General features: G+C 43.0%; 1 protein-coding gene across 2 annotated transcripts in view; it reads right to left on the bottom strand.

Annotated features, from left to right (window-relative positions):
- LOC138208483 (rho GTPase-activating protein 6-like) overlaps positions 1-14331 on the bottom strand; it is a 61714-nt gene that overhangs the window by 5998 nt on the left and 41385 nt on the right. For both annotated transcript variants that reach the window (XM_069166368.1, XM_069166369.1), the window contains exons 2-9: positions 8216-8375; positions 5511-5582; positions 2910-3058; positions 2645-2773; positions 2356-2551; positions 2206-2261; positions 1249-1399; positions 984-1132 (exon numbers count right to left, since the gene is read on the bottom strand). In XM_069166368.1, coding sequence (XP_069022469.1) covers positions 984-1132; positions 1249-1399; positions 2206-2261; positions 2356-2551; positions 2645-2773; positions 2910-3058; positions 5511-5582; positions 8216-8375 — 1062 coding nt within the window. The remainder of the gene's footprint in view (positions 1-983; positions 1133-1248; positions 1400-2205; positions 2262-2355; positions 2552-2644; positions 2774-2909; positions 3059-5510; positions 5583-8215; positions 8376-14331) is intronic.

Genomic DNA, 14331 nt, shown 5'->3' with positions numbered 1-14331 from the left:
GACTTTATTGCACTTTTTTTATTTTTGAATGCAATAAAGTACGTGGACATTTGATTATTCCGCTCATATGTGTTACTTGAACACTTTTTTCCCAAATTACGGTCCGTCTGCGGCTGTAACAGCCTCCATTCATCTGGTTCAGGCTTTCCACTGTATTTTAGACGCTGATGGCAGGACGTTCCCCCCCCCCCAAATTAGACCCCAATATCATTTGTGAATTAAGGCTTAAACATTTGGCGATGAAGTCTGGCTCCCTGCCAGCACACCAGTTCATACAAGAGTTGTGAGACAGGGTTGAAATCAGGGCGAATTCTTTCATGGCAAACTCAGAATGTTTTTGTTTTTTTCTGGATCAGTTGTATGCCGTTGTCTAGTATATCATATTAACTGGCTTAGAACAGCAAACCTCAATCATGATCTGTTAGGATTTTTGCCCATATAGTGTGTCCTGCAACCCCCTGAAGGAAGGTCCTGACCCCCTTCATGGGTACCACCGTCTTTGGGAGTCTTGAGTAATACCTACTGTATTGAATTCCACTTTTGACCCGCAGTTTTATCCTTGAAGTATTTGTTCTACTCTGCAGTCATTCTGAGCAGCACCAGAGATTATTTTGAAGTTAAATACTCCTGGAGCTTGAGTAAAAATGAGAAATATTTACTTGTTTTGCCAGACTTCCCTCAAGTGAAGGTGTATTCTGAGCTTTGGAGTTGTGGTTTACATATTTTGGAGTAAATGCAGCCATTCATATCATCGCGGATGTCATGATTGCTGCAAGACTATTTAGCAATCTTACATCAATGTTTGTGCTGTTTCTAGCACTGAAGAGATCTGTTTACAATCTGCCCACACAAACTGCTTCCTATCATTTATTTGGTCATTTCCTGCCAATGAGGCAGAAACAAAATAAGCAGCCCACAAGATGTTTTTTTTGTACTTGTTTGCGAGGGACTAAAAAACAACTACGGACATGTTTGGTGCTCACCTCCTGTCTGTCTTTGTCCTGCTGGTCATGGGCGTGGTCGGCCACGGTGGACAGGAACTCCAGGAGGCGGTGAAGGGTGTCGCTGTTGCATGCTGGGAGCAGGTAGACGAGAAGCTGCATGACACTTTGCTGCTCGTCCGAGTCCAGCACTGCAGGACAGATTAGGAGGGAATGAGTGAGAATGAGGAAATGTTGCAAAGAGGAAGAAAAAGGTGACAGCAGGAGGATGGAAATATGGCGGAGAAGAGAAGGAAAGGACACTTACATGTGGTGTTAATGGAGGCCGTGTAGAGCTCCTTGGTTAGAAGAGGGTCGGGCATGTCCCGGAGGAACTCCTTCAGCAGAGCAGCCACGTCGTGGACGCTGTGCTCCTCGTCCAGCGGGACATCGACACCACGATCAAACTCCTCACGTAGCTGACGGAAAGTCACAAAGAAACGAGAGGAAGAGGGGGATTCAGAAACAGCCTTCGCACACAACAATGGACATTATATTCTGGGTGACCTGGGGGAGTCTCCATTCAAACTAGTATGACCAGTATTCCGTATTAATCTCTACCATCTGACCTTCAGATAACTTCCAGAGAATTGCAAAGCATTTTCTCAGCCATGATCACAGATACACAGGGCTTATCTGCATATTCACGTCACTTTTACAGTGAATTATATAAATATTTTTTTATTTTACAGTAATCTGATGTGTGCGCGGGAAAAAAAAGTTTAGGTGAAAAGAAAGTTTGAATTTCTGCTTTGCTTTTATTTTGAAGGACATGTGTTTCCCAAAATGCAGCATTAAGTTTTACCCTTATTTATGCATTATTTTACAGTGTATACTCCAAGTGTGTCTTTTGTACATGTGTGCGTACTCTTTAATGAAGGGCTATTGTGAAACAAAATGCAACAATTGAAGCTTTGGGAGCATAAACGGCCCGTTTTGGTGCAACGTCTTGATTATCACACGCTCTATTCAAAGAGAGGAGGTTTTGATTGTTGGTGTTGACTTTCATGGATGGAAACGAATGTGTGAAGAACATCTCACACTAGAAACTAATTTGTCTTTCTGCAAAACTGCCCTTTGATTTGTTGTTGAGGAAACTTGGTAGGATGTGTTTTATCTGTGGATACAGGGGGTGCTCATTAAAAGGAGGCTTCCATATAGAGGACAAAGGGTTAGAAAATGGTTTGATAAGTACAAACTTAGGAAAAAACTGAGGAATACTCACTTGTCGGACTCTTTTCTTGGAGCTTCCCACTCTAAAGATCCCCACAGTCTGCAAACCTGAGTGGAAAAGGGAAACAACCTCAGTACACTGTAGAAACTAAAGAGAAATAAAAGGCTGCGTGATGATCACAGCAGTTAAGTAGCTGCTCACCGTATTTCTCGATGTGTTGACAGCAGCTGTCGACCACCCGTGGCACCTGACGGTAGATGGGATTGAGGCTCAGCCTTTTGTCCCTATGCTTCTCCTTCTTGCTCGGCGTTTCGGCCGGCAGCGAGAGCTGCAGCGCCTCGAGCAGGCGGGACTGGTTGTCGTCCAGGTCTGTGATGGAGTCCACTGACATGCCTCCCTGGAGGAGAGACATGCAGAATGCATGTGTGAATAAAAGCAGACAAAATGTACCTGTACGTGGCTGAGACTGGAGTGAATTTTAATGTCTCACCCTCCTGCGGGCTCGCGGTGCAGCTTCAGGCGTGTTGGGTGACGTGGACTCGTTGGCCGTCTCTGATGTGGAACTCAGCGAGGAGTTACTGCTGGATAACTCCTTATTGGATGGCCGCTTGGTGGCAAACTGCAGGACACATGATGCAAGAGTTATATTTGGCTTGCCTTATACTGTACAGCTCAGGATATTTGTGATATCTGGGACTGAAATTCCTAAAACAGAACCCCAGGGAATATGTCAACCCAGGGAGAAGCTGACAGACCTGCAGAATGGATGAGACGAGGTCGGAGGAGTCTTTGTGCTCCTCCCGCTGTGGAGGGTCCTGGCGATAACCATCCTGACGCTGCCTGTGTGTTCTGTCATTAGCAATGACCTGGGAGAGGGGTATGCTGAAGGCTTGGGGTATGCATTCTGTGGAAACGAGAGATGAGGTCGGAAAGAGGAGGATTGTGGGAAAAAAAATGAGAAAAGTTGTATCACCAACATCCAAAAATAGCTGTTTATCTCCATTTAAAGTTTTTTTTTTTTTTTTATCACTTCTGCTGCAGCTTGCTTTTTACACACGCAGTAAAAGCATCACGTCTTACTAAAGCCCTACATCTGTTTTCCAAAATAAGACATCACAGAACGAAGGCTGACATCAAATCTGGCTGCGATAGCCCACTAATTCTAGAGCCTTTGACTAAAATAACACAACTCCGACGACTTAACCCACATGAAATGTCATGTTCTCCATGCAGGTCAATTTTAGAAGCTTTGACATATGTAAATAACAACCTCCTCTTATTCCTTTTTGTTTCATTTCCTCCTAATTCTGTAAAGGCCGAATGGAGTTTGTTTTGGCAAGAAGCTGCAAGAGAAGTTTCAAGTTTGTACAAAACACTGGTGAAGCAAAACCCAGTGATTAAGTTAGAGGATACTTCTGATGAAAATTGGTGTTGTCCTGCTGTTGGATGAACACATGCAGGCGCCTGAATTATGCGCAGGGCTAACTTCAGAGCAGAGTGATGTCATACTGGGACATCGCAGGCTATATATTCCATTATACACAATCCCAAAAGCCTGAGCCAACAGCTGGAGGGGAAGAAAAAAAAAGTCCAGCTGTGCAGTGTGTTTGAGACACAGTGTACCAAATAGGCAAAAGGAAGGCAGAGAGAGAGAAAGCTAAAAATGCATTCCACAACCACAAGTGAAGGGCTGTGGTCTGTGAACAACATGACCGCTAACACTGTGACACAATGAATTTGCTCTGCAGCCTCACAGCGCTCACATAGCTTACAAAATACCCCCCCCCCCACACACACACACACACACACACACACACACACACACACACACACGCATGTATATGCAAGCTGAATTGCATAATGTACAGGGCTCTGCCAGTGTAATGCAGCGTTTCATAGATGCGTCGACAGCCAAACCACATGTCAGATTTCAATAGATCTACATTTTCCAAGCCGACCACATCTCAGGTTCTCAGCACTTGCTTATTCTTCTTCATGTAGTTTGTTTGCATGGGCTGGATGTGTTCTCACTTCGTGGCAGGAATCATCTTCGAGCCTCAGGAAAGTTGTGAATAATTTGAATCTTGGGTTTTTTTTCTTGTTGGGTGGAGTTAACCCAGCACTGTACGGCCAAAAAGTGTTTGAGCCCAATTAATACATTTTTCGCATTGACTGACAACTTGCTTGATGCTACTTGAGGTAAAGACTCAGCCTTTAGCAGCACTCAAAGCAGATTACAACAGCTATTACACCATATTTGAAAACACAGTTTTAGTGCAGGGCCGGTCAAAACACAGCTCAGATTACTGCGGCAGCATCAACAGAGCCAGCATTTACCTTTGTGCTCTGTGAGCCTCTCTTGCAGAGAAAACGGCTAACCCTCTTCAAAGTGGAATACAAGGCTGGTATTTAGGGACCCCAGGAGAAAATTAAACTTCGAATCCCTTCTGCAGTTTAGACCACATCTGAGCTCTCTGTGCTCTGGAGGGGTAGATCCAGGCAGTGGAGGGAAAACCCACCTACAGTACGCTCAGTTTACACTCACGGTTTTACCCCGCTATAAATATCACGTGCTTGCTTAGCATATGTATCCTGGCAATGTGTTTACAGTTGCTGCAGCTGTCATTAACAATACACTGCAGGCCAAAGCATGTGCATTATTTTCACACCGCAAAGCTGCAACATAGAAGTCTCATCATCGATCCAATCAGAGCTTGTTGAGATGCGGACTGCGGAAATACTTCATTGTGCTGCAAGTGTTGCACCAATACGTAAAACAATTATACAGAGAGTCATTGCTATGGAGATGTATCGCTGTCCGTCGAGTTGCTTTGTTGTTGAAAATATTTTGGTCTGAAATGACCTTTAAGATTGTGTGTAAAACAGGTCAATGCCCCTAAAACCATGCATGAACGCTATTATACTCATATAGTACTAGAAAATACTAGAAATACAAAATTGGCCATGGTTAAAGTGAGAAACGGTGAGAAACAGGTGGATCTGTGTGTATATTAAAAACCTAAGTTTAGCATCCATACCTGCTATTTTATGATCAGATTCTCTCTTCATTTGGCAGAAACAGAAAAGGATCTGCTTCAAAGAACCCCAAATATGCAGAGTTTGCTGAGAGCAGTGCAGTGGCTGCTTCTTAGAGTCTGTCCCCTTACAAGGAGTCCCTCCACTTTAGCTAAATATAAACTGTCGAAGCTTGGCAAACAGAACCTGTGTTTTTGTAACTTCGCTGTTCACCTGCCTGGGGGCCGGACACCACCGACTGGCAGAGATGGAGAGTCGTGACAAAGAGCGACTGAAAGAGAAAATACCCTCTGAGCGCCTATTAAAAGGACTTGGCATACCTTTGTCTTTACTCTTCTCCTTTGCCAGAGAGTCCAACTTCCTTCTCAACGACTTTTTCCTCTTCTGTCCATCTGTGCCGGGGAGGAAAAAAACAAGTAAATAAATCATGTGGAACAAATGGTTTCCATATCTGCTGTATCTTATCTGTCTTATTATATTTATATTTAATAAGCTTATGTCAGGAATGCAGATGTAAATTAACTGGGAAAGCTGCCCGTGAACTGAAATCCATTTAACTGAATGGTCAACAGGATCGGTTACAGTATTAGTCAGCACAAAATATTAACACACTCAATCGATTATATTGTTTAGCTAAATTGGTCAGTTTGTGTATGGATTTTCGTACTATTTCTCATAGCAAAAATGCACTTTATCCGTCGACTGGTTTCACTTAAAAAATACCTTGTGGATCTTAAAATCTTAGCATCACCCTGATGACTGATATAAATATAAAGTAAAAATTGGGCAGATAATCCCACATTAAACAAAATTATTGCAAACAATCCCTGAAAAGGACATTTATGTGTACATGTGTATTACATCAGGTTTTGAGGCTGGAATGCCATGAAAGAAAGAAGTCCCCCGTTGTCAGCTGTCGACATGATGAATGACTCCTGAATTTGCTGATAAATGATCAGGAAACTGGAAATCGTGGCGCATGCACACTTGAAAGTCTTGGACCAGGATGTCGGTTTATGGAAACCTCAGCAGCTTTTAAAGTTATCTTTCTGTCACTCTGCTGTTTGTCTTTTTCGGTGTCCAAAACCAACTGCTTTTTACACATCATATCTTTTTTTTGGACCCACTATCAGAGTCTGTGCCTTGATGTGCAGCCTCAGTTTGAACCCCAGATGTTCCCCTCAGCGGGACCAAATGAGTCACTTGCGGTGCTCAGTAAATTTTTATCTAGCTCCCAGAACACGCTCGATGGTCGTGTCGGAGGCTTACATGAAGGAGCAGGTTCAGTTTCCCTGATGTGTGCGACCATTTGCGATAACTTATTTGCCCCCGTGTTGAGAAACATGCGTCCTCCAACCACTTAAAGCTGTAATGGAGTCTGAAGTTTTGATTGCAGGAAAAGAAAGTGAAATCTTAGGGAGATAAAATAGGTGGGAAACAATAAGGACGGGGTGTGAGATACAAGGAGAGAGAAAGCAGATGTTGTGATGGAGAGTGAGGACAGTGAGTGAGAGGGGAGAAGCAGAGATAGGAAATGGTTTGGATTTTTGACAGATGGCTCCCAAAGCCGCACGGAAATCCCCCAAACCTCCACACTCCTCCCCAGTTCGACTCCCAACCCGTTGTGAAACCGTCTGATGAACCCTTCAATGCATTTCTATCCCATCACACCCTCATCCCATCCCTTTTTTTTTTTTTTGTCCTCCTCGTTCCTCCCTCTTTTGCGGCTTATCGTTCTTAAAGAAACGCTACAAACGTGAGCCACTGGCGCTCTGGTTAAATATTAGAAACACACATCAGCAGTGCTGAAATAGCACACACTCTTACACATTTGAAATATTTCCCTTGCTAGCACATGGCGGCCGTCCGGGGCTCTGGAATTCATAAGCAACACAGACGAGTATGTATTAAATCATGGCGGGGAGAGGTTTAACCTTCAGCTGGAATGCAAGGCCCTCTCTGCACTGTACTGCTGCTATGGCACCCACTCCATGCACAGAGAGGGCAGTTTGTGTTCCACTGTATCGCAGCAATGTGCATCTGAGCACGGACTTACCAGTCTAATATAAAGACAGTTGAAGCAGACATTATTCTGGTTTGTTACAATTTGGGTCCAGTTTCAAAGTTTGGACTCTTCGTTCTATTGATTGTGATCAAATTATATCTTTATTTAAGTGTCTGTAGAGAACTGCAGCATGTTTTGCCCACTTCTTTGCTTGAAATTGAGTGGGATGATGTATATTTTCTCTTCTGTCTATGAACCTGATGCACATGGATGTTTTTAGAGTGGGCGAGTCCAGTGTAAAACCACAGTGCTCTGCCCATGTGTGCTACATTTGGAATAATTTGCCTAATTTTGTCATTTTCCAGAAGCTTGTTCATTTAATTATTTGGTGTACAAGAGCAGAACGCGTTTGGTCAGCTTCAAGATTAGGCCACAAGGACAAATAAATCCTGTTTCTGATTTTTTTAAATGGTGTACACAGTGACTAGTAGGGTGACTGCACTCAGCTTCTGCTTCAGCTCCAGCGGAAAGGGAGTCGCGTGTCGTTCTGAGAAGGGGAGGTCAGCAGATACCAGGTCAAACAGGAAGCAGCCGATCCCTGTGTTAAGTGTGGTTTACATCTAAATTCATGTGTTGTCACAACTTCCCCAAACATAGAACATACATGCCGTCTCTCAGATAAACTTAAGGGATGGGAAGAGGATGTGGTCAGAGACTTGAGTGTTGGCTTCACTTAATGGGACACTTGAAAGTACGTGGACAAGCTTACACAGCAAACCCTGGTTAAGCAGATTAAATGTAACATCGAAGTGTTCCGGAAAAAATAACATGCATTTTGTGACAGTTACTGTACATAAATGTCAGGGTCTTTAAAACCTGATGTTATGTCAAGTATGTTGCAACAGTAAATACCATCCATCCAGGACTCACAAAACGTCAAAATGATGTAACGGTGTGCAACTCAGGGCTGCAATCTGTGTAAAAAAAAAAAAAAAAAAACACACAACACGTGCTCCCCACCTTTTGGCATGGTTATCTGACATCCCAGGTCGTAGTCCTGGTGTAAACGAGTGTAGGCTACTTCCTGCAGCCTGGCCCGCTCCAGCTCCGACAGGCTCTGGATGGCAACGGGCATCAGGCGCACGCTCCGCCCTGACAGGCTGCCCCAGGTGAAGTCACCCTGCGAGGGAAAAGCAAAAATCTTATAAGGATGGAGAATTTTGAATTTTGAATTTTTTTTCTATCATGTGGTAAACCTTTCATTGATGTTTTTCACCCTTTACACAAAGAGATGGTGTTGATTTTGATTTTGAATTACAGCAGTTTTAAAGATTTGTGAAAAGGAACCTTTATTTTATCATGCAAAATCACCTAAACACGGCCTTCATTAGGCACGAAAATATTTTTTTCTATTTAGAATTATTATCAGTTTATTCGACATGAGTAGCACATTAACTATGAATTCAGCCGAGCATTAGTCTATCACATTGTTTGTGCAACGCTGTTTCATTCTGTGTTGTTTTCTGGACGCCTTCATATCCCACCGAGTGTTTCAGAAGCGTTTTGCTGACTTCCTGTTTTGGTCATTTTCCAAGATTTTTGTGCTTCTAGCAAAGAAAAGTCTACATTGTGAAGTAGTTTCTCTTTTTCTGTCTGTTTATCGTATGTATTTCCTACTTTGTAAGTTAAAACAATGGGCATTGTCCTAATAATGATTTCTTATCCGTTTTTCATGCAGTGTGTGTCGACAGGAGGACACATTTGTGATGTGATATACGAGTCTTATTTTGAAAATCGACAGGCTGCTCTCATTTTCATTTCACTTCTGTGTCTGACATCCTACCACGGATGATCTGATCTGTAAAGATTGATGGAGCTTCCATCAGAAAGAGACAAGGCGCTGCGAAGCGTCTGGAGGAATCACAAACATTGTCTGGACTGGCCGCGATCAGTTCCGGTGTTGCGTCGCAACCTTTATGCTTCATGGGACTGCACAGGCCTTCAACATGTGGAGCTGAGTAATAAATCCATTTCACATGAAGAATTGATGTAGCTTATACAGATAAACAGAAAAACAACATGTGCCTCAGAAAAACATTAAATCCTGTCTTTGTCTGAGGAGCAACTGAGGACATCTTTTGAAGTGTTCTCAGTGATGGATTTGCAATATGCTTTCCATATACACGTATTAAGGATGCACAGCAGATGTGGAGGATGAGATATTGCGAGTACGTGGCCAGAGTATATAGAACGCAGCCTCCTGCTCGTTGTTCTGCTGCATGCATATTTACTGCCCCGCTCTGGCTTTATCTGTGATCAAGGTGGAATTGAACCGAAGTGAATTGTAATGAATTTGCTGGAAAAAAAAAAAAAACACCCAAGACAGCTTTGGCTTTGATGAACATTTGAGTCATCTGAATCTCTGGTCATGCATTCCTCTGCGTCTACTGAGAGAAGAGGTCAGGAAGAGGGAGAGGTTAAGGGAGAGAGGAGGGGAGAGAAAGAGAGGAGACATTGCTGCAATTTATCTAATGCCTTATCCAGACAGAGGGCTTACAAGTGTGCTCTAATGTGTCTGTGTTTACGTGGTCAGTGTTTTTGTTCGGCTGCAAGCGGAAAGCAAAAAGTGCACCTCTTACATCTGGAAAAATGTCAGATCCCGAATGATTTGTAGGCTTTTTGAAAAACGGCTTCATCCGAGACGGATTCTGTCGAGATGTCTCTTCACTTTTCTTATTTAGGCCTCTATCAACAATATTTTCTTGAAGCTGTCAGCTCTCTTGTTATTTGACCCCTCTCACTGTAATGAGGCAAGAGAGCCATCATTCAGTCTTGGAAAGAAAACAAGATGTGGATACAGGCAACCTGGAGAGCCACCTGCGTGCGTGCGTGCGTGTGCGTGTGCGTGCGCGTGTGTGTGCGTGTGCGTGCGCTTGTGTGTGTGTGTGTGTGTGTGTGTGTGTGTGTGTGTGTGTGTGTGTGTGTGTGTGTGTGTGTGCGTGTGTGTGCGTCACGAGTCCAACGAAGCAAGTTGCACGTTTCCCCCTTTATTGCAGCATTTTGTCCAGCACAGCTTCCCCGCGTGCTTTTGCGTGCGCGCGCCTGTGCATGCGGTTCCTTACTGCCGACCAAGGGAACCCTTTTCCCTCCCGCTCGAACTCACGCACAGCTCGACGGGGCGCACACGCGCCTGCACACAACCACACGCGCACACACGCACAGCTCAAAAGAAAAGACAAACAGTTGGAAAAGTTAAATAAGAGGCCTCTCCTCGCTCGAGCTGGTTCTTCCCAGCAGGATTTCTGAAGGAGGACAGACGAGCTTCACTTCTTAAGTGTCAACCTACGAAGCCTGTGGAATGCTGTCAGCAGAGCGAACGGGGTGGGGGACAAAGTCCTGGTATCACTGCTGGATGCTGGCAACAAGGAGCTGGAATGTGTGCGACCTGCAAAGGACACCCATTCAAATTTCCAGAGCGAGGTGTTCCAAAGTCAACCTGCACAGTTCAACTCTTAAATAAGCAGACAGCCGTGAAATGACGTATGATTTGTGGTGTAGATGTAATGGCAGGGGTAAAAAAACAATAAAAATACACACCACATCTACAGCCGCTGTCTGTACTCTGCTATTTATTCAGCTCAGGAAAAGCTCTTATTCAATTTGTTCAAAGCAAAGTTGTTGCACACGATGTTTATGTAGTTTCGCACGTCGAAATCATTAGTGTACTGTAAAGTAAAGCATTTGAAACAACTGATTAAAAGGAACAGCAGGAATCAGCACGAGTGCCTTTTTTTAAACTATTTTTTTTCAAATTTTATTTGTTTATTTAACTATTTATTAACACACTATTTGTTTCTTAATATTGTATTTTAAATATATATTTTTTTGCCTTTTCTCTTTTTACCACCAAAAGTTATCAAATTTGCCCATAAAATAGCACTACATTGTTATTTATTGTAATTTTAATAGGGCACTTAAATGCTTGAGAAAAAAAAAAAAAACATCATCTTGGTTCAAAAGCCTTAACATGGTGGGGAAAAAAATGAATTTAAACACGTTTATATATGTGTGGAAAGCTCAGCCCCTTTTCCACATTGGCTCTTCTCTTAATAGAGGAAAAAAAAATACAATAATTGGGATCCATTGTGGCCTTGGAGCTGTCAGATTTGACGGCAAAGTTTATCTAGTCAGACATCCAAGGACCAGACTTAACAGCAGCAGACACAGATGCAGAAGCTGATCGCCATGCTGATAAATCTTTTAGCCACTGACAACCGATCAAGACCTCAACTTTCTCACTCGTGACATAATGAGCCAGCTACTACACATTATATTCTGTACATGTTTATTTGTTTATCTGGGTCAGTGGAGCTAATGAGCTGCAAAGCACACATGCAGGATATTATCATAACCGATGTCCTGATAGTATACCGATTGAGGTTAATGGGATCACATGTTGAAGGACCATAAATCCCATTTAAAATCCAAGCAACCAAAGAAAAGCTGAACTCAGATCTCAGTCTGATATGAATGCTTAAGTAACACTGTTTGAATAGTGTGTCTAGGGACAAATATACTGCAGCTACTGTCCCAATCTTTAAATGTTTCCTGTGTATTCAATAGAACCATTGAACCACGGTTCAATGATGTTTGCTGGAATAACTGTGCAGATCAGATCAGATAATCTCAAGTTTAACAAATGCTATTTTCTGCCACTTTACTCCACTTAATCAAAAATGTTTTTCTATCAGCAGAACTAAATCATGAGTATGCTTTGGAAGGTAGAAAGAAAGAGAAAGGATTAGACGCATTAGGTAAAATAATGCAGAGGGTTATTTAAGTGTGCAGGTCATCAGAACCAAAAACCAGCTTGTTTAGACGTGTATGTACATAAAATACGATGTAAAGCTTCTGTTAGGGGTTGCATTCAGCACATGATGTGCTGTCATTGTTGCTTACATGTGACAGATGTTACACTGGAAAGATTAATGACTTTGCTGACTGGACCGGCACCGTGCAGCTCGGTGATTGAATGTTATTCGGACCCACAGTGCATTGCATCGTGTGGTGTCTGCCCTATTAGGGACAAATGGTACAAAAGCAAAGGCAAAAAAACATGGCAGTTACTGTGGAAACACATACATACAGAAAATCAAAAGGGCCAGGAAGTGAGAGCAATATTACTATGGTAACGCAGCTGGAAGGCACACACACACACACACACACACACACACACACACACACACACACACACACACACACACACACACACACACACACAGAGGCGGTGGGACACTCGTTGCTATGATGCACTGCAAATCATTACATGGCACAATGGAAACTGTTGTGACAGCCTGGCAAACATGCGCTCACAACACAACACATCATTATGGTAAAAACACTAAAGGCATGCGTGGAGACACATGAAAAGAGAAGTTAGATGGCACTCGCCTGTCCTCTCTGAATCTTTTTCGTCCTTGATGCATCGTTGACAGCACCATGATGTGAAGGGCTCAATAATAAACAACACGGGGACTCCTCTGCTACTCAATATTCCATATAATAGAGACCGTGTGACCATTAATGGACTGGAGCGCCGTGGCAACACATTGACTAAAATGTTGTTACGTTAGTTATTGTCTCCCTGTTTGCATGTGGCCGTATATGACTGTGTGTCCACTGCATGTCATTAAAGCAAATGTATGCGTAGTCTTGCCCTGAAGTGCTATTGTACATACTTTCATTACAGTACTGGAAATAGAGATGATGACAAATCCTCTCCTCATGGAGAAAAATGTGTTAGAAAGCCTTTGATCCACTGGTCTGAACAATTAACATGCTGGTAATCTTGCAAAGACTCCAATGAGTTTTAACCTCGATGAGAGCCCGTATGTTCTGTCGCCTCGGCTTTTCATTGTGTTTTATTGCCACTGTCTTGTAAAGCACAGCACTTCATTGCTGTGGAGCAGTAGAAATAGCATCAATCAAACCTTGTTTTCAATTCTGGGACACAGTATCACTTGGCAGGGACGTTGCTCCGCCAAAAGTGCTGTCAGTTGTCCCCCATGACTGAATACATGTAAATAAATGCAGAGGAAACTGGATGAATCTCTACTTTTGTGAAGTTTAGTTTGATTTGTTAAATACCTTTCATATGATTTGAGCGGAATTACAGGTCTTTTGACTTGTAATGGATCAGTCACATTTGGCTGGTATATTTAAGCGCCTCTATCGGTTGGAGTGCAGTGTGCCAATGCATCTCTTGTAAAAGTCAGAATTGTATTTGTAATTGTTTTTTTAGGAAATGACCTAAATGCGATGCATATTCCAAGCACTCTGGATTATGATCAAATGCCTGCGTTCCCATGGAAGTCAGCTGTGTTCTGTGCAAATCAGCAAATGATAGCAGGCTGACAAGCCAGACAAAGATTATGTACATGTTAATAACCATCAGCATGTTAGCGTGCTGACCTTAACCCTTTGAGTCGAAGCATTGCTGTGCCAATGTGATTAATTGTGAGCATTGCGAGAGATCACGGTTGCGACATTGTTAAATCCTGTGCGCGGTATACTCTGTGTACAAGTGTTTAAGTAATGAGTACTGGTTGCTAGGCAAATTTTTTTCACATCGCACTTCTGCTGTGTTTTCTTTCTCTTTAGCGATGCAGCCGGGCTTTAAATGACCCTTGTGCAGAGTTTCTGTGCCACAACACTGAACTAAAGGAATGCACAAGTATTTTTCAGCACTTCTTTTTTTGTGCGTGTGTCTTTTACGGGTTGACTTCATGCATGCATGTAATACATTGCTTTCGCTGACCTGGAACCTCCTCGAGGTTCACATTTGCTTGTAATTATTGACCACCCTATAGCTTGTCAGGCAGTGCTGTTACATTTAGGAGTGCGTGTGCAGGTTTGTACATGTGCCTGCCCCCACACTAACAATTAATAGGCTTTTCCACCTGTTTTAGGTCGTCCCTGACTCTGCCTGAGGACAAAATAACTCCTGAAATACAGATCCCTGTTTTCATACAGACGTTGCATAAGCCGATGAGAAAGTAATTTAGCCGCATCAGGCTTATCATTAGTTGTAAAATGTGAGGTTATCAGCCTCCAGTGTGGGAGGTCACGCAGATGGA

This window comes from Embiotoca jacksoni, unplaced genomic scaffold (genome assembly GCF_022577435.1).
Source record: "Embiotoca jacksoni isolate LCO1_2020_lvr unplaced genomic scaffold, fEmbJac1.0.p SCAF_38, whole genome shotgun sequence".
NCBI classification, from domain to species: domain Eukaryota; kingdom Metazoa; phylum Chordata; class Actinopteri; family Embiotocidae; genus Embiotoca; species Embiotoca jacksoni.
The sequence above is the reverse complement of the archived record's forward strand: the minus strand, read 5'-3'. Positions and strand labels throughout refer to the sequence as shown.